General features: G+C 45.4%; 1 protein-coding gene across 3 annotated transcripts in view; it reads left to right on the forward strand.

Moving 5' to 3' along the window:
- Positions 1 to 21,063, forward strand: part of SYTL5 (synaptotagmin like 5) — a 226,929-nt gene that overhangs the window by 94,807 nt on the left and 111,059 nt on the right. For all 3 annotated transcript variants that reach the window (XM_030202323.1, XM_030202325.1, XM_030202324.1), the window contains exons 3-4: positions 7,672 to 7,893; positions 18,772 to 18,887. In XM_030202323.1, coding sequence (XP_030058183.1) covers positions 7,672 to 7,893; positions 18,772 to 18,887 — 338 coding nt within the window. The remainder of the gene's footprint in view (positions 1 to 7,671; positions 7,894 to 18,771; positions 18,888 to 21,063) is intronic.

A 21,063-nucleotide genomic window follows, 5' to 3' on the forward strand; every position in this document is an offset into this window, starting at 1 on the left:
GACATTTTGTGAAAAACACCCAGAAATCCAGTAGCAAACATGGCCCATTTTCAAACCTGAAAAAGTCCTACTTTTTGTTTCCAAAATAGCCATTTGCTATCAGAGCTGTAAAGAGGGGAGCTGACACCCGGGGCGGGTCGCCACTGCGCAATCCCCCCCCCCCCCCCCCCCCCCGGGTGCAGCACGGCACACCCTCCTCCCGCTGAAGTGCACCCCCCTCCCGGAGCGCATACCTCCCCCCCCCGGAGCGCATACCTGCGGCAAGGGACGGGCGGGAGGGCCGATCCGCCCCGACTGCACGTTGCTGGGGTGTGTCGGCTCCGCACTGGTTCACTGCTCTCTCTGTCCCAGAATAGGAAGGAACCTGTTCCGGGGCAGAGAGGGCAGTGCACCAGCGCGGAGCCGACACCCCCAGCGGCGGGCACTCGGGGCGGGCGGGCCCCCCCCCTTCCTACGCCACTGTTTGCTATATGTTCTTGTGCTCAGTGCATTTATCTTTTTGGAGAAAAAAAAATCCAAGGGATAAATGCACAGAGACAAGCCATTGGACGTATAGGAGGCCAACATTCTTAGTAGACTGGCCACACAGACATCTCAGCAGAGCAGTGGGGCACCCTAGGAGGCACTGCAGTGGTATTTACATAAAATGTCTCAGTAACACATCTCACCGTTACCCCCTTATATTGTATGGTGAGCCCTCCAAAAGCCTACTGTACCCAACAGTACACTGGGGTGTACCTGTATGACGCTTGCAGGTGTCACCTATATGTAGTTACTAGGTTTTTGGTGGGTTTTGGAGGGCTTGCACTTTCCACCAGAAGTGTACCAGTAAGAATGGGTTATGGGCCTGGGTCCCCTTCTCTACCGCACACTTTACCAACCACTAGGCTACTCCAGGGGTCTGCTTGCTGTTCTAATAGGACTGGCCATAACATCAGAAGCTGTGATAGAAGCTGGTATGTACTGTTTCTTTCACATCTTTGGGGGGTGGGAGAGGGTCAGTGACCACAGGGGGAGTAAGGGGGGGTCTATGCCTTAATCCCTCCAGTAGTCATTTGGTCATTTAGGACATCTTTTGGTCACTTAGTTGTGATTGAAACAGGTGTAGCAAAAATGTCTTATTTTGATCCTAGATATTTTTCATGTTCTTCCATTATTGCAGAAAAAAAGTCTTTCTTTTGGTCCCCCCACCCAATGTTTCAATCAACCCCCCCCCCCCCTAACATGCCCCTTTGAAACTTGGATGAGCTTTGGAGCAAACCTTCTAAAATGTGTGGTATCAAAAATTGCAAATTGGTCGTTTTGGAGAGAAAAACATTGTCCTGCTACCTTATGACGTTTTTTTGGACCCTGAATTCTGATATCCTGGTGTTTTAATGTGCTGTGACTAGTCCGCAGGTGTTTCGCGGGAGCTGAGGGTAACTTATTAGTGGAGCCAACTTAATTTATGCCAGAACAGTGTGTACCTTTTAAAAGTTTTCTTGCCTCTAGCGGTTGGCAGCACTGAGCAGCGATTCATACTGCCTGCTCACGCCAACCTGAGAGCCTGCTCTCTGATGTAACTTCCTGTTTCCACATAGGTGGGAAGTGTCAGAGAAGGCTCCGGGGTTAAGAGAGACAAGGGGGGGAGATGCCTGGTCACCGGCTGGAGAGGAGATCGGAGGAAGAGATGCTGGACTATTTGTTTTGGGGGGGGGGGGGGGAGGGAGAAAGTAAATGCTGGACTTTTTGCTGAGGGGGGGGAGGGGAGTAAGTAAAATGCTGGACTGTGGGTGGGGGGTAGAAGGTAAAATGCTGGGCCATATGTGGGGTGTGCCTTGACTTAAGCATAAAGCTTTTGATTCAAATACATGTGCAAAGGATCAAGCTTCGCTACTGTACATTGAGTCTATTAGATACTACAATTCTTATGACCCCTAATGCAGGCGTTGTGCGCCAAAACACGGCCCGTGTCGGTTCATTTTTGGAACATCGATGTCCAAGTTATGCGATTAAAGGAACTTTGTCCCGATTTTGAAGGCTCTTGGTGCACGTTTTGCTATTTAGAGATGGAGAAAGTTGATAATCTCTGTGATACCACCCTAACCACTAGGCCACTCGTGGAGGAGTGGCCTAGTGGTTAGGGTGGTGGACTTTGGTCCTGGGGAACTGAGGAACTGAGTTCGATTCCCGGCACAGGCAGCTCCTTGTGACTCTGGGCAAGTCACTTAACCCTCCATGAGTGGGAAAGCGCGGGGTACAAATGTAACAAAAAAATAAAATACCTTTTTTCTTCTATCCTATCCTATCAGTTTCTTATCTTAGGTGAGTCCTCCAGGACCAAACACAGTACTTGAGACGGGAGTTTCCCTTTGTGAACTATGGCTTAGGGTTACCTTATGTCCAGATTTACCGGGACATGTCCTCTTTTCGAGGACATGTCCGGGCAACCGGGCGGGTTTTGCCAATCTGCCCGTTTGTCCGGATTTCTGGACAAACGGGCAGATTGCTAGCCTCCCCTCCCCTTATGTTCTACTGCCCTAGTGGTCTAGTGACCTCTTCCGCCTTTGGGGCAGGAAAGAGCCCCCTCTTTCCTGCCCGGAGCGCTGCACTGCATGCATCCTTTGTGTTCCTGAGCTCGGCGCCGATTCAAAATGGCCGCCGAGAGTTGAAGTGACCTCGCGAGACTTCAGCTCTCGGCGGCCATTTTGAATCGGCGCCGAGATCAGCAACACGAAGGATGCATACAGGGCAGCGCTCCGGGCAGGAAAGAGGGGGCTCTTTCCTGCCCCGAAGAGGTCACTAGACCACCAAGGCAGTAATAAGGTAAGGGGGGGGGGTGATGGGGTGTGTGACAGAGGGTGGAGCGAGGGCGTGACAGGGGGCGGGGCATGTGTCCTCCTTTTGGGGGGACAAAATATGGTAACCCTAACTATGGCCAATATTACTTCATTTTCTTGCTGGTGAAATCTCCCCCTCTGCACTCGATCATACTATGAACATTTCCTGCCTGCCTGATTCTGGATTTAAGACCCGCTAATGCAAAGCTGGATTATATAATAGCTCAAATTCTTCATCCGAAATAACAAAGACATAGATTGGATGAAATTATGAACAGCTTCATAATGTGCTGGAGTTGTAGCTTTGATAATTATCCTACTATCCTATAAATATGTAGAGGCAATTTGAAACTGGAAGCAGATTGGAACATCTGAAAATAACTAGGTACTTCTTTCAGTTTCTCGACCAGGGCAATTGTCCTCATGAGTATCAACGTAATCAGATGATTGTTAAAAGTCTATTATGGAAGAATTTTTTTTAAATTCTTGAATTGCTATTGAAAGCAAAACGGTTTATTAAACAACCAGACAGAATAATTGAAAAAGATCATAATGTAAGTTATCACAACTATATGAAAAAGATTAGGGGGGAAAAAAAAGTACAAGGAATGTAAAATATTTATGTATTTATTATTACATTTGTACTCCGCGCTTTCCCACTCAAAGCAGGTTCAATGCGGCTTACATAATAATAAGGATTGCAAAGTATTGATAGAGAAAATATACGTTAATTATAACAGAGTAATAAAAGAGATAGCTAGGTAGAGATGGGGAAGGGGGAAGGGAGTGTAAGAGGTATGAGCAAAGGGTAGGTGAGCATTGGAGGAGGGGTAGAGGAGGGGGAGGGGCATGGGACACGGGAAAAGCATAGGAAAAATTTGGTGGGAGATGCAGTCTGAGTCACTGTCGTTGTCTTCTGGGTATGTGTTGGGTTGGGTAGATGGGTTCATAGGATTAGATTGGGTCATTTGGGTAGGTTTGCTTGAACAGATGGGTTTTTAGTGATTTCCGGAAGACAAGCACAAGATTTATGAAAGACAAGCACAAGAAAGAAAAAAAAATTGATGTATTAAAAGCTCCACTTTGCATAGACAGTGTCCTCCCAAGGACCTTTTGAAGGGGCACCGCACCTGCCTGATTTTACCGAACATCTGGCTAACTGAACAGAACATTTTACAATACTGTGTAGTACTCTCCCCTTCATGCCACCCAGCTGGAAACTATTTCTTGATATCTAGGTTGGAAATGGATCATCTGAGTCAGGGTGTTCAGTTTCCAGCCTATTCTATGAAAGACCTGCTAAACAATGAGCCTTTTGCAAAAATGCATATACGGCAGGAGAGAAACATGCGTTGTCCTAAAGGCAGTGGGAGTAATCATTTTAGACAAATACATTACTCTGCACACCGTATACACGTAAACATCCTCACTCATATATTTAGTTGGCAATTTTCAGTGCCTCACATGTAAGTACCAGCACTGATGAACACGTATAAGCACTGTGGTCTACAAAGTTCCACTCATTTATTTTTATTTATTTAGTAGGATTTGTTTACCGCCTTTTTTGAAGGAATTCATTCAAGGCTGTTAACAGCAAGAGTAAGTCAAACATAAGCATTCCTTCGCGTCCCTCTGGACCTGCCCAGAATGTGACTGATGGGTTGTACATGCCTTCCAGTAGGTGGCGACTGAGAATTCTGACTCTAGAGAGAGCCAATAAGAGCCCTGGCTAGCTAGAGAAAGATCCAGTATTCTCTGTCTCCAGCAGGTGGAAGGTGGTGAGCCCTTCAGTCTCTTCCTTTCTACTCTTTTCTTTTAACTAGATTTTTATATATAATTATTCTTCGTTAGGGTAGGGAGTACCTTCGATTTTAATTAATATGTTCCCTGGTATCTCTTGCAATTTCTGGAGGCTGAGACCCACGGGGTCTCTCTTAGCCTCAGGTGTGTCAAACTCGGGTGGCCGGGTCTCATCTCCCTGCATGGCTCTGCGCTGCTTCACCTCTTCGAGAGAAGAGAGTTTGAGTCTTTGGGAGAGGCAGCCACTGTGTAAAAAAACAAAAAAAAGAATGAATTGAGGAGGTAGTGTCCTATTGTGGATTAAAAACTGGTTAAAAGATAGAAAACAGAGAGTAGGGTTGAATGATCAGTATTCTCAGTGGAGAAGGGTAGATAGTGGGGTTCCCCAGGAGTCTGTGCAGGGGCCACTGCTTTTTAACATTTATAAATGATCTAGAGATGGGAGTAACTAGTGAGGTAATTACATTTGCTGACGACACAAAGTTATTCAAAGTTGTTAAATCGCAAGAGGATTGTGAAAAATTACAAGAGGACCTTACGAGACTGGGAGACTGGGCGTCTAAATGGCAGATGACGTTTAATGTGAGGAAGTGCAAAGTGACGCATGTGGGCAAGAGGAACCCGAATTATAGCTACGTAATGCAAGGTTCCACGTTAGGAGTCACCAACCAAGAAAGTGATCTAGGTGTCGTCATTGATATGTTGAAACGCTCTGCTCAGTGTGCTGCGGCGGCTAAGAAAGCAAATAGAATGTTAGGTGTTATTAGGAAAGGAATGGAAAACAAAAATGAGGATGTTATAATGCCTTTGTATCGGTTCATGGTGCGACCGCACCTCGAATATTGTGTTCAATTCTGGTCACCGCATCTCAAATAAGATATAGTAGAATTAGAAAAGGTACAGAGAAGAGCGATGAAAATGATAAAGGGGATGGGACGACTTCCCTATGAGGAAAGGCTAAAGCGGCTACGGCTCTTCAGCTTGGAGAAAAGATGGCTGAGGGGAGATATGATAGAGGTCTATAAAATAATGAGTGGAGTTGAACAGGTAGACGTGAATCATTAGTTTACTCTTTCCAAAAATACTAGGACTAGGGGCCTGCGATGAAGCTACAAATTAGTGAATTTAATACGAATTGAAGAAACTTTTTCTTCACTCAATGTGTAATTAAACTCTGGAATTCATTGCCAGATAATGTGGTAAAGGCGGTTAGCGAGGTTTAAAAAAGGTTTGGATGGCTTCCTAAAGGAAACGTCCTTAGACTTTTATTAAAATGACTTGGGGAAAATCCACTGCTTATTTCTGGAATGAATACACAACAAACATGAAACAAAACTTATATGTGGCAATGTCTTATCTTATAAGCTGTAGAGGTTGTTAACTTCTAGCAGACAGACAGCCCTAACGAGAGGTACAGACTCTCGTTAGATTACACGGTGTTCTCCTGCGTTAAACGAATCGGAAAAGGTTAGTGCATGGAAAGGATAGGAAATTCTTCCTTAAGGGCTCATTTAACGATGAAAAACGTTTAGTGCATCTGGGCCTGAATCCCCAGTCCCCACCAGCTGCAGAAATATGGAACCAACCCTGATCCCTTAAAGCTCGGTTTAAACTGTGCTGCGGCTCATGCTGACATTTGCATACTTGGGAGAAGGTGCAAAAGCTGGCAAGGACATTCTTATATATACTTTTATACTTCATAGAAAAACATCTAAAAATTGGTTTTGAAAATATTGACGTGGGCGTTTTTGTGAGAAAAATGTCCAAATGCTGCTTTGGGCCACTTTTGAGACGTTTTTTCTCTTTTGAAAATGAGCTCAAAAGTATTAAATCGTATCATTGATACAAAAAATGTATAATAAAATTTATAGTGATGTACTTAGTAACTCAAAGTGTAACATACCAAGAAATTGAAAAGTCAGCTGATTGAAACATCACAACACAGCGATGAGTAGACCTTTAATCGTTTATTTTGTATTTCATAATTTTGATAAGGATAATAGTTTTTCAAATACATTTCTCCTTTCTGTTTTAAGTAGAGGAGTGTGGTAGCCGTGTTAGTTCACTCTTAAGGTTATCAATAGAAATCAAACAAAATAAAACATGGAAAAGAAAATAAGATGATACCTTTTTTATTGGACATAATTTAATACATTTCTTGATTAGCTTTCGAAGGTTGCCCTTCTTCGTCAGATCGGAAATAAGCAAATGTGCTAGCTGACAGTGTATATAAGTGAAAACATCCAAGCATTACTATGACAGTCTGACAGGGTGGGAGGATGGGGGTGGGTCGGAGGTATGCATGGGGACATCAAAGCATATCATTGATATTCTAACAGGATGGGTTTGGGTAGGTGAGGGGAGGGTGTAACTTTCTGTTTAAATTAGGTGGTATTTCAATTCCACAGCTGTTCTTGTAGGAGCAGTCCCATGCGTAGCCGCCGAGAGGGGGGGCAGGGGGGACAAAATTCCCCGGGCCCGGGCCTCCAAGGGGGGCTCGGTGCCGCAGTCCCACCCGCCCTCCGTCGTCGACTGTCTACCCCCTGCATTGAAATCGCAGTCTCACCACTGTGGAAGTAACGCTGCAGGCAGCAGAACGCCTCCCTTCGGTCCTCCTTCCCTCCCTCGTCTGACATAACTTCCCCGAGGGTGGGACACAAGGAGGGAAGGAGGAGCCGAAGGCGTTCTGCTGCCTGCAGCGCTGCTTTCACGGAGGTGAGACTGCAATTTCAATGCAGGGGGCCCGGCCCGGTGATGGACGGAGAGGGGGAGCGGCGGCGACCTGGGGGGGAGTGGAGGGGGGAGCGGCGGTGGTGACCTCGGGGGCGGGGCCGCGAGGGCGGCAGGGGCGGGCCCGGCCCAATCTCTCGGCGGCCCTGGTCCAATCTCTCAGCGGCCCTGGTCCCATGTAGTTTGGTTGATGCATAAAATAAACCAGTGATTTCATCAAGGACATTTTTTTCCCTTAACATTGGACATTACAATGGATGACATCCTTTAGGTGGTCACCCTGATCCACAGCCAGCTCCTTTCTCACTTTTTTTCCTTCCAGGAAGTTAAAGAATGAGCTGTTGGAAATTCGGAGGCGAGGCGGAAACCGCAATTTACAACGACAGCAGAACAACGCCAGAGTGTGTGCCCGCTGTCAGAAGAGCCTCGGCCTGATCTTTGACAGGGGAGATCTGTGCCAAGTGTGCAAACTCCGGGTCTGCAATGCATGTCGCATCGTTGATGGTGTTGGCACGTGGCAATGCACAGTGTGTGCCAAGATTTCGTAAGTGCCCTGACTTTTCTAAATGAGCATAAGGGATATCTGTTGGGTATTGCAGTTAAAATCTTAACTCAGAAGCTTGTTTTAAAGCATTGAAGGAAAAAAAAGTTTCCCCTGCATGGAAATGTCTTACTCTCCCGCTTTCTGTTAAAAAAAAAAAAAAAGGAAAGGCTTCTTTGGGTGCCTCTGTTCCAGATTCAGAAGGTATAAAAACACAATGCAAACCTGTGAAAGAGACTCGGGTTACTGTGGAATCTGGGAACGTTCTATGGGTAGCTCCATGTTTTTGGTGGGTGGTACCGTGCAAAGTAATGGACCTCCCTGTGCCAACCCACAGGCACACACAAGTTGGCTGCAGGTTCCTGAAGGGCAGCTGGTGAAGGTGAGTGAGGAGGAGAGGCTGGAAAAAGAGAGGGCTCAACTGAGGGCAAGGGAGGAGGGGAAAGGGGAAGGGAGGGTTGGCAACATTAGCAGATGGCCCATTAATAAGAGACTTGGAAAACTGCCCTTTTCCTACTGCAGTTAAAAATGGCCTTAGTGTACAGGAAAAACCCGCACAAGGGTGCAGTAAGGCCACATTTTACCACAGCTTAGTAAAAGGACTTTTTAGACTGGAAACACTTTAGGGCTTGGATGTGTTGCACCTGATCACTATTGTACAGTGCTGTCTGTGACTATGTACATCCTGGAGCACTTTAAAAGTGGAGGAGTGGCCTAGTGGTTAGGGTGGTGGACTTTGGTCCTGAGGAACTGAGTTCAATTCCCACTTCAGGCACAGGCAGCTCCTTGTGATTCTGGGCAAGTCACTTAACCCTCCATTGCCCCATGTAAGCCGCATTGAGCCTGCCATGAGTGGGAAAGAGCGGGGTACAAATGTAACAAAAATAAAATAGATACTATTGGAGATTCTACATGGAATGTTGCTACTATTGGAGATTCTACATGGAATGTTGCTATTCCACTAGCAACATTCCATGTAGAAGGCTGCGCAGGCTTCTGTTTCTGTGAGTCTGACGTCCTGCACGTCCTGACGTCCTGCAGGACGTCAGACTCACAGAAGCAGAAGCCTGCGCGGCCATGAGGAACTGAGTTCGATTCCCACTTCAGGCACAGGGAGCTCCTTGTGACTCTGGACAAGTCACTTAACCCTCCATGAGTGGGAAAGCGTGGGGTACAAATGTAACAAAAAAAATAAAAAAATAAGTATTATAGAGGGGACCTAGTTGGTAGGGGAGAGAGAAGGAGGAGCTTGAGGATGAGGGGTTGGGCTGGAGGAGGGAGATTGGCTGGAATGGGGACAGTAGTACTGAGGCTGCAGTGGGATCACGTGGAGGAAAGTAGGGGTTGTGGGATTAATAAGAAGACTAAAGCAAAAAATATGAATAAAGTAGTTTGAATAAAAGAAACGTCCAGAATTGTCTGGCCGAAGAAGACAGCCCCCCCCCTCCCCTCTTCCTGTGGCACTCATAAAATACACTCTTATTTATTGGGATTTATTAACCACCTTTATGAAGCGATTCACCCAAGACGGTTTACAGCAGATAAACATTTGTTTTTATTGGAATTGCAAAACACATTTCTGTTTTTAGATGTATTTTTCTCTTGGTAGCTGGCACCTAATATCACCTAATCCAGGACAGGAAAAGGCAGAAATAATTTACTGTTAGCTTTCTGTTCACTTATGGGTCATAATAATTAATCTGTCTTTCTGGCAGCTTTCAAATGTAATCACAAATCCACAAGATTCTCTCTCTAGTACCTTGTGACTGGTGAGTAATAAGTAAAGTATATTGTATTTCAAAATTTCGGAGGAAAAAGCCTCAAGAAGCTCCCGTCTATATGCCTCGGGAGCAGGGCTGCTTCATCATCGGCAAAAAATATTCCATTTGATAAAGATACAAAAACTCAATGTTTAGAGTTAAATTTAGACACTTCTCTTAGAGGGTTTTAAAGCACGTAACAGCTTATGGTACTAAGTTGAATATTTTGTCCTCCACTTGCCGACCATGACCTACGATGGCCAGCGTTTCATTAAGTGCAATCAATCATGAGTGCTGCTGAAAATATCGACTGTCTGACCCTGACGCAGCTAGACGAAACACTGGCCATAAGTACCATAAGCGGTTAAGTGCTTTAATACCCTCTAAGAGAAGTGTCTAAATTTACTTTAAATATTATTGAGTTTTTGTATCATTAACGACGACACCTAGATCCCTTTCTTGGTCCGTGACTCCTAACGTGGAACCATGCATGACGTAGCTATAATTCGGGTTCCTCTTTCCCACGTGCATCACTTTGCACTTGCTCTCATTAAACATCATCTGCCATTTAGATGCCCAGTCTCCCAGTCTCGTTAGGTCCGCTTGTAATTTTTCACAATACTCCCGCAATTTAACAACTTTGAATAACTTTGTGTCATCAGCAAATTTAATTACCTCACTAGTTACTCCCATCTCCAGGTTATTTATAATATGTTAAAAAGCAGCGATCCGAGCACAGACCCCTGGGGAACCCCACTAACTACCCTTCTCCATTGAGAGTACTGACCATTTAACCCTACTCTCTGTTTTCTATCTTTTAACCAGTTTTTAATCCACAATAGAACACTACCTCCTATCCCATGACTCTCCAATTTCCTCTGGAGTCTTTCATTAGGTACTTTGTCAAACGCCTTTTGAAAATCCAGATACACAATATCAACTGGCTCATCTTTATCCACATGTTTGTTCACCCCTTCAAAGAAATGTAGTAGATTGGTGAGGCAAGATTTCCCTTCACTAAATCCATGTTGACTTTTGTCTCATTAATCCATGCTTTTGAATATGCTCTGTAATTTTGTTCTTAATAATAGTCTCTACCATTTTGCCGGCACCAACGTCAGACTCACCGGTCTACAATTTCCCGGATCTCCTTTGGAACCTTTTTTAAAAATCGGCATTACATTGGCCACCCTCCAGTCTTCCGGTACCACGCTCGATTTTAAGGATAAATTACATATTTCTAACAATAGCTCTTCAAGCTCATTTTTCAGTTCTATCAGTACTCTGGGATGAATACCATCCGGTCCAGGAGATTTGCTACTCTTCAGTTTGTAGAACTGCCCCATTACATCCTTCAGGTTTACATAGAATTCATTGTTTCTCTGACTCGTCAGCTTCGAATACACTTTCCGGCACCGGTATCCCACCCAAATCTTCCTCGGTGAAGACCGAAGCAAAGAATTCATTTAATCTCTCCGCTACGGCTTTGTCTTCCCTGATCGCCCCTTTACTCCTCGGTCATCTAGCTGTCCAACCGATTCTTTTGCCGTGTTCCTTGAGCACCCTCTGGTGTATCCCATCAGGCCCCATCGCTCTGTCTACTTTTAGTTTGGCAAGCTCCTCATGAACACAGCACTCCGTAAACGAGTCTTGGTCTACCATACATCCATCCCCTTTAGCCTTTGTTTTCTGCAGCCCTACCCCCGGCCTTTCATCCATGAACACAGAGCAGAAATAATTGTTAAGCAGACCCCACCGTAGATATTTTGTGGCACAAGAGATGATTGACTTGTACAAGATCTGGCAAGTTGACAACATGGGTTCGACCTTCTGTGTTGATTGTGGTCATGGCTAAACCAGTTTTGGTTGGGTTGTGATCAGTGAGCTTTCAGCAAATTGTGTTGAGGCTTCAGAGGTGATCTACATTGCCCTTGCTTTGCAGATCACATCTGACCCTACTATTGATTGGCTTAGTTGATGGTCTATAACCAACTATTTAACTATAGGGATTATTTTCAAAACCAGAGTCAGTTTTAACACATGGCTACTTAAGACTCCAGAACATATAGAAAACCTTTTTTTAATTGACAATAAATGTCAATCATCCATACATAACAACATACAATACAATTTTACCTCACTCAGACATTCGCATGCTCCAGCCATCCATCAATATTCGTAAAAATAGTGCACAGCTATATACAACTCTCACAAGATGTTACAGCTCATTATCAATAAATACAATATAAATATGACAATTTAGAACTTGTCTGTTTGATCAAACAGTTCACCATTGACGCTGGTTCTATAAACTGGAACCTGCGCATGTTCTATATCAATTGTCCTGTATTTGACTAGAACAAACTTAATACAATGTTGCACCATATACGCGTATGATAAGGATATTCTTCAGGCCACAATGGTGTTCCCAATCGATGACAAATATCACTGAGAATATCCAAACCCCAAAATTGGGTTGGCTGGGGACATGCGTCCGTGCTTAGAAACTTCAAATCGCCGGTTCCCCAATGCTGATCGGCATTTCGTCTCCTTCCTCAGGAGGAACCAAAGCTGTAACAATATTATTACATATCACCCACTACATACTCATGTTAAATTTAAACTAATTTTATAAATCAACATTTTAAAGTGTACTTACTAATAATTCTATATCAGGCTGCACGCCTACGTGGTAATCGGCCAGGCTTCCGCCCAAGAATCGCACCACCGGAAACTGTTGTACGTCAGCCCCATGATCGCATGAGTTAAATACCCAGGGGCCCTTTGCGTAAAAGCGCGCACCAATAGTTACGTCACACCCACTCAACCTCCAAATTGAGGCCGTGCGGTGTTACTGTGCCCCATGTGTAAATGTATCGCTGCTCAAGTAGGAGTAAACGAGCACTGATGTCCCCACTTCTGTTGGTAGGTAAAATCTGGGACAATACAACACATTGGAGCTGATCAATAGTGTGGTTGTATCGCTGCCAATGGGACACCAGCGGATTCTCCCTTTTACCTAATCATAAATTGCTAACATGCTCTGCCAGCCGATTCTTTAACTGTCTCTTTGTGTGGCCTATGTAATATAGTGCACATGGGCACCAAATACAATAAACAACACACTCACTAGTATATGTAGTGCTCTGTCTCAAAAAGAATTGTCTTTCACTATGTGGGATGTCAATCACGCTAGTGTCCACAGAAAAGCGGCAATACACACATTTACCGCATGGGGAATGTCTACCCATACTATTATGTTGTTTAGGACGTTTGAGCAGCTCCCCTATGTTGGCCTGCCGAGCATACACCACCTTCGGTCGTTCCCTGAACTCTGGATGAACAGACAGAACATGCCAGTATCTATGGATGATTGAAGAGATGATTGACATTTATTGTCAATTAAAAAAAGGTTTTCTATATGTTCTGGAGTCTTAAGTAGCCATTAGTTGATGGTCTGCCACAGTTTGAGAGAGCGACATGGCAGATATGAACTTACTGTACTTAGGTTGCTCCCAGACTTAGACTAGGGAGGAATTGATAACCACCTGATCATTCACCTGTGAGTCAGGAGAAAAACTGGAAGAGAGTTCAAGTTTCTTCTTCCTCTGACTCCTTGTGCGACTATGTCCAAGTCAGTGTGTATCTCCAGGTACCTTAGCATTCTCACTCATTGTTACATAATTATAACAGTGTTATTTCTTCTTCCTGCTTCTTTTTGGAAACTATCCCAAAATTCTAGTATAGGTTGCCAAGTCATTCACCTCAGAGACTAGTGTAAGCTTCTGAGCTACTGAACTATGAAAAACATTGGATTACTGGGTTATCTATAATTAAAATTATTATATTTATATGTCTGGGAACATGCAAATATAGAAAGATAGAAATGATGACAGGTAAAGAAGGCAATTTAGAAGAGTTTTACTCTGGGTAAAACAGGTTTACATACATACAGTAAATTGGGTTCCTGCCAGGTACTTGTGACCTGGACTGGCCACTGTTGGAAACAGGATACTGGGCTGGATGGACCATTGGTCTGACCCAGTATGGCTATTCTTATGTTAATAATGCAGAGGACTATTACTTGTCCTCGGATTGGGTAGCATGGAATGTTGCTACTCTTTGAGATTCTGCATGGAATCTTGTTACTCTTTAGGATTCCAGAATCTTTCTATTCTTTGAGATTCTGCATGGAATGTCGCTACTATTTGAGATTCTACATGGAATGTTGCTACAATTTGAGATTCTGCCAGGTATTTGTGGCCTGGATTGGCCACTGTTGGAAACAGGATACTGGGCTGGATGGACCGTTGGTCTGACCCAGTATGGCTATTCTTATGTTAATAATGCAGAGGACTATTACTTGTCCTCAGATTGGGTAGCATGGAATGTCGCTACTATTTGAGATTCTACATGGAATGTTGCTACAATTTGAGATTCTGCCAGGTATTTGTGGCCTGGATTGGCCACTGTTGGAAACAGGATACTGGGCTGGATGGACAGTTGGTCTGACCCAGTATGGCTATTCTTATGTTAATAATGCAGAGGACTATTACTTGTCCTCAGATTGGGTAGCATGGAATGTCGCTACTATTTGAGATTCTACATGGAATGTTGCTACAATTTGAGATTCTACCAGGTATTTGTGGCCTGGATTGGCCACTGTTGGAAACAGGATACTGGGCTGGATGGACCGTTGGTCTGACCCAGTATGGCTATTCTTATGTTAATAATGCAGAGGACTATTACTTGTCCTCAGATTGGGTAGCATGGAATGTCGCTACTATTTGAGATTCTGCATGGAATGTCGCTACTATTTGAGATTCTACATGGAATGTTGCTACTATTTGAGATTCTGCCAGGTATTTGTGGCCTGGATTGGCCACTGTTGGAAACAGGATACTGGGCTGGATGGACCGTTGGTCTGACCCAGTATGGCTATTCTTATGTTAATAATGCAGAGGACTATTACTTGTCCTCAGATTGGGTAGCATGGAATGTCGCTACTATTTGAGATTCTACATGGAATGTTGCTACAATTTGAGATTCTGCCAGGTATTTGTGGCCTGGATTGGCCACTGTTGGAAACAGGATACTGGGCTGGATGGACTGTTGGTCTGACCCAGTATGGCTATTCTTATGTTAATAATGCAGAGGACTATTACTTGTCCTCAGATTGGGTAGCATGGAATGTCGCTACTATTTGAGATTCTACATGGAATGTTGCTACAATTTGAGATTCTGCCAGGTATTTGTGGCCTGGATTGGCCACTGTTGGAAACAGGATACTGGGCTGGATGGACCATTGGTCTGACCCAGTATGGCTATTGTTATGTTCCTATGATATGTATAATGATTTTAGGACCTGCTTCAAGTAATGTGCATGCATATTTTCATTTGGTGCTGCGGTTTGGAGGACAGCTTGAGGGTGGAATTGTGCTAACCCCTCAAGCGTTGAAAACAACCTCGGAATATAACATTTGTGTTTCCCAAAGCTCGACTCGTTTATCAGTTCCCCACACACACGCAGTTTACAGAATACCATGTGCACATGAAGTGGCTCCTTTCAAATCTGTGTAGGCTAAATTTTATAAAGCCTGTTTCACACACACAAGGGTTTTTGTAAAATTATGTGACTGTATGCATAAAAAGGGTGCACCTGTTTTCGACTGATTTACATATAGGCGTTCCAAGGGGCATGGTTTGGGTAGAGCAGAGGTAGAGTTGGTATACCCATCTGTTTTATAATAAGCAGGTACAAGGGGTAATTCTATAAGGGGACACGCACTTTAAATAGTAAAGTACACACCTACTGTGTGGTATATTAATGATTTACAGGTGGATATGGCAACATAAATGCATAAATTTGTTAAATCTGACTGTGATTGATGTGACTGTCTTGGCTGATTGTTTTCTTTCCTATCTTAAGTTTAGTGTTCCATTTTTTACATAGTAACATAGTAAATGACGACAGATAAAGACCTGTACGGTCCATCCAGTCTGCCCAACAAGATAAACTCATTTTACATGGTATGTGATACTTTATATGTGTACCCGAGTTTGATTTGTCCTTGCCTTACTCAGGGCACAGACCGTAGAGGTCTGCCAAGTACTGTTCTTGTACTAAGTTCTGAAGCTAACGTTGAAGCCCCTTAAAATTTACACTCCAGCCCATCCCTATCTATTCAGTCACAATCAGGACGTAGACCGTAGAAGTCTGCCCAGCTCCCATTTTGTTTCCCAATTACCGGTGTCGCCATTCAATCTCCGCTAAGATTCCGTGGATCCATTCCTTCTAAACAGGATTCCTTTATGTTTATCCCACGCATGTTTGAATTCCATTACCGTTTTCATCTCCACAACCTCCCGCGGGAGGGCATTCCAAGCATCCACCACCCTCTCTGTGAAAAAATACTTCCTGACATTTTTCTTGAGTCTGCCCCCCTTCAACCTCATTTCATGTCCTCTAGTTCTGCCGCCTTCCCATCTCCGGAAAAGGTTTGTTTGCGGATTAATACCTTTCAAATATTTGAACTTCTGTATTATATCACCCCTGTTTCTCCTTTCCTCCAAGGTATACATGTTCAGGTCAGCAAGTCTCTCCTCATACGGTTTGCAACGCAAATCCCATACCATTTTCGCATCTTTTCTTTGCACCGCTTCAATTCTTTTTACATCCTTAGCAAGATATGGCCTCCAAAACGGAACACAATACTCCAAGTGGGGCCTCACCAACGACTTGTAGAGGGGCATCAACACCTCCTTTCTTCTGCTGGTTATACCCCTCTCTATGCAGCCTAGCATCCTTCTGGCCACGGCTGTCGCCTTGTCGCGTTGTTTCTTCACCTTCAATTTTTTAATAGTTTTATTTTTGTACATCGTTTTGACCTTTGATTATAAATTGCGTTATATCAAATATGACAATAAATGACCCTTTACAGAATACAAACTGGTTGAAAAGTAAGCACATGACACTTTCCTGGTGGGCATACCCGGATAGTCCCAAAGTGCTCTGCCTTCATTTTCAGTAGCACTAGGTAAGTTTAGACCCAATCTGTGTAATTTAATCAGATAGGATCCTCTTACCCGGTTAAATTATACAGAATATTGACCCCCACCATGTGTAACTTTGAAAATGGAAAACTGCGTGCATTGTTAGTTGAGCTAATGCCTTCCTGTGAATGTCACTGTGAAAATGCAGGTAAACATTTATGCATTGTGAGTTTTTAAAAAGCCATTGTACTCAAGAGAATAGCCTGGTACACATGTAAATAGCTTTAAAAAAAATTACTGTGAATGCAGGCTTTTGTTTTTAATGTGCACCAGAAGGTCTGGTGACAATAGGCATTTTTGACAAAGCTGCTTTAAGAATTCTATACTACCACTTGCCCTGTGGCCACGACCAGAATCGGGGAAAACAGTGCTTCTCAGGTGGGTAAAGGATCATGAATTTGATATACTGCTTTTCTGTGGTACAACCAAAGCGGTTTACGATTAAATGCAAGTGCTTTCTCTGTCCCTAGTGACTAACAATGTTAAGTTTTGTACGTGGGGCAATGGAGGATTAAGTGACTTGCCCAGGGTCACAAGGAGCTGCAGTGAGAATTCAACTTGGTTCCCCGCTGTGCTAACCATTAGGCTACTTGTCCCAGGGCCATAGCAAGCTAAAAATGCACCCTGTGTAGGGTTACCATTTTGTGTCCTCTGAAAAAGAGGACACATGTCACGCCCCCTACCCCGCCCCGCCACGCCTCATGCCCCGCCCCTGCCCCGCCCATTCAGGTCCGGGTTCCGCCCCTATCCCCCCCCCCCGGTCACATAGTCCCCTCCCCCCCCATCACATACCCCCCCCTCACTTACTATCTAGCCCTGGTGGTCTAGTAGCGTCTTCTCTTCGGGGCAGGAAAGAGCCCCCTCTTTCCTGCCCGGAGCGCTGCCTGCCCTTGCCTGCTGCATCCTCCTCGGTATGGCTGGGGATTCAAAATGGCCACCGAGAGTTGAAGCGGCCTCGCAAGAGTTCAACTCTCGGCGGCCATTTTGAATCCCCAGCCAGACCAAGAAGGATGATAGACAGGGGAGGCAGCACTCCGGGCAGGAAAGAGGGGGCTCTTTCCTGCCCCGAAGACGTCACTAGACCACCAGGGAACATGGTAAGGAAGGGGAGGGGACGGGAGACCAGACCCATGGCGCCGATCGCCCGCCCACCGCACGCACGCGCCTGCCCGCACCCACGCCCACGTTCGTCCAGAAATCCAGACAAACGTGGGCGCGGGCAAAATCCGCCGGACGCCCCGGACATGCCCTCAAAAAGAGGACATGTCCGGGGAAATCCGGACGTATGGTAACCCTAACCCTGTGCAACTCATACATCACCCCTGCCCCCTTCCGAAAACCCCTCCCTCCAGAGCCTACCTGACCAATGACCTGGTGCTCTAGGGTAGGGCAGGCCTAAGTGATCACCATTTGCTGCTGCTTGTGTTAGCCGCAACCTCTAGCGCAGTGTTGCCAGATTGGGCTCCTTCCCGCAACCCACTGCAGCTTTTTCACGCCGTGTGCGGGTTGCAGTATTTTGGGCGGCTTTTTTTTCCCCGCCTGCGGTTTTTTCACCCGCTGCGGGGTTTTTTTCACAGCCGCCGGCCGCGGATTGGGGTTTAAACGCGGCCAGTGGAGGCGGGGTTAATGATGTTTGAGGCGGAGTTAATGGCGGAGGCGGGGTTAATGACATCGGAGGCGGGGTTAATGATGTAATTTGTTTGCAAATGACCTCATTAATATTTATTAATGATGTTATTTGTTGGCAAATGACTTTGTGCGGTTTGGGGCTGGTTTTGGGCGGGGAAAATTTTTTTCCATCTGGCAACTCTGCAGTCCCAGTGAGTCGTCATGTAATAGTGACACCTAGCGGCTAGATTTAGAACCCAGAATTGCAGAGTTTGAGGCGGAGATCTGGTGTACTGCCCCTGTTTAGGGAACGTCACTGTAATGACTGGGGTTGGGGAAGGGATGTAAAATGGCAGAAAAAAAAAATACCTGGATCTGATTTTCAGTTTGGAATTGCAGACAAGCGGGAGGAAACTGCCAGGTTAAGAAAAAAATCAGTTCTGTATTTCTATATTTGTAGACAGCTGCGGATAGTGACCGGTGAATGGTTCTTCGAAGAAAGGGCAAAGCGCTTCAAACAAGTGAACATTCTGGGGAGCGACATTATCAGACAGTCCATAATAAGGAAGCCTCAAGGTGAGAAAAGAAAAACAGAATCGTTGGTGACATTTCTGCCTTTCAGGAGCTACCATCTGTCTTCCCTGCACTGTGCTGTTACCACAACTTCCGTCTCCAAAGCTTTTCCCAATACTGTTATTCTTTGCCCAGTGGATACTGGGAAGGTCCATGGATTCATTTTGCTTCTATAGTCTCCCATGTGCTGATTTCCAAAGCAGCTCTTCAATTAAGCCAAAATCCAGTTGTATGAATTTGCTAAATATTTTTTCTACAAGAAAGGAGGCAGTTCTATAAATGGGCACCAAGATGTGTACCGATGAATTTCCAGCCTCATTCCAACCAGAATTTAAAAATTGCGGTCAAAGAACTTTCTCGTCAAAATGCAAATTTGTGACCGATGGACTTTCCCCGACTCAATTTCCCGCCCAAATCCCCTTCCTTTCCTGAGGAAACTCTCACCTGAAACCCCAGCCAATAAATAAAGACAAACTGCAAACCTCACAGTATACCCTGAAGAAAACCACAGCGCAGCGGCCGGAACGTCGGTTCCGCTTCCTCAGACGCAGCGAGACCTGGACAGTACCAACGACCACCTTGATATGTGCATCAGTTATCTATTTCATAAGCGACGGTAACTGGTAGTTATGCACAATTGTACTCTAGATGCTGTTATATAAAGTAGCACTCAGTGGCGTAGCTACTATGGGGCCACGGGGGCCTTGTCCCCCCATAGATTTGGCCCTGGACCCCCCCCCCCTGCCGACGACCCTCTCAACCCTCCCTCCCGCCGTCAATCCGCCATCTGCTACCTTTGCTGGCGGGGGACCCCAACCCCCGCCAGCCAAAGTCTTCTTCCTCCATTCTGAGTCGGACGTCAGACTCACAGAAACAGAACGAAGCCCTGCAGATCGCAAGGCTTCATTCTGTTTCTGTGCAGGACATCAGACTCGGAAACAAAACGAAGGAAGAAGACTTTCGGCTGGCAGGGGTTGGGGTCCCCCCGCCAGCAAAGGTAGCAGACGGCGACAGCGGGTTGGCTGCGGGAGGGGGGTTGAGAGGGTTGTCGGCAGGGGGGGGGGGTCAAAGTTGTTGTTGGTGGTGGTGCTGGCGGCGGCAGGGGGTGTCAGCAATGGCGGGGGGGGGGGGGGGGTGTCGGTGGCACCGGGGTGAGGGGGCTAAAATTTGCCCTCTCACCTCGGGCTCTGGACCCTCCTCCCGCCGAAGTCTGGCTACACCCCTGGTAGCACTTAAGTGCTATAGGGGTCCTTTTACTAAGGTGCACTGAAAAAATGGCCTGCGGTAGTGTAGGTGTGTGTTTTGGCTGAACGCGGAATAATTTTTCAGAGCTCCTGTAAACAATGCCTTTTTATTTTTGGGACGAAAATGAACGTGCGGCAAAATGAAAACTGGCGCATCCATTTTGGGTCTGACTGAGACCTTACCACCAGCCATTGACTTAGCGGTAAGGTCTCGCGCGTTAACCGGGCGGTAATGGTCAAAATGCGTTCAAATGCCGTTTACTCCCGTGCGCCAGAGAATAAAAATATTTTCTGACGTGCGTAAAAAATGAAACTACCGCCCGGCCCACGTTAGTTTTGCAGCTGGCTGGAGTTCTTGAATTCCTGCTGTCCCTCTGGTAGTGCTTCAGAGGCCATATTTCCTTTCACACCTCTGATGAGTATACACCCCACCCCACCCTCCAAAGTCAAAAACCGTTCCAATAAATACAACAGAAGAACCGCAAGGACCCTCGCAGTCACGAAGACACACTCCACACAACGAAGGTGACACAAAAATGGAAGCTAGACAACGTTCAGTGGAGTAAAAACTTTGTTCAAACACACCCGAGACCCGACACGAGTCGTGTTTCGGCCAATGCGGCCTGCATCGGGAGTTAGTGAAATAATTTGTCATAGTCAAAATGGAGCGAAATGGAGCCAAACAGCTTAAGTGTTCTGTAGAGCAGTATATACCAAAGTAGTCACTGGCAAAGAAACCACAAAAAATGGGATGGAAGTGATAATTTTGGTATATACTGCACTATACAACACTTGACCTGTGTGGCTACATTTTGCGCCATTTTCCGTTTGACTACGCCGAAGATACTTCACTAACTCCCGATACAGGCCGCATTTGCCGAAACACGACTCTTGTCGAATCTTGGATGAGATATGTTTGAATAAAGTTTTAACTC

This window comes from Microcaecilia unicolor, chromosome 4 (assembly GCF_901765095.1).
Source record: "Microcaecilia unicolor chromosome 4, aMicUni1.1, whole genome shotgun sequence".
NCBI classification, from domain to species: domain Eukaryota; kingdom Metazoa; phylum Chordata; class Amphibia; order Gymnophiona; family Siphonopidae; genus Microcaecilia; species Microcaecilia unicolor.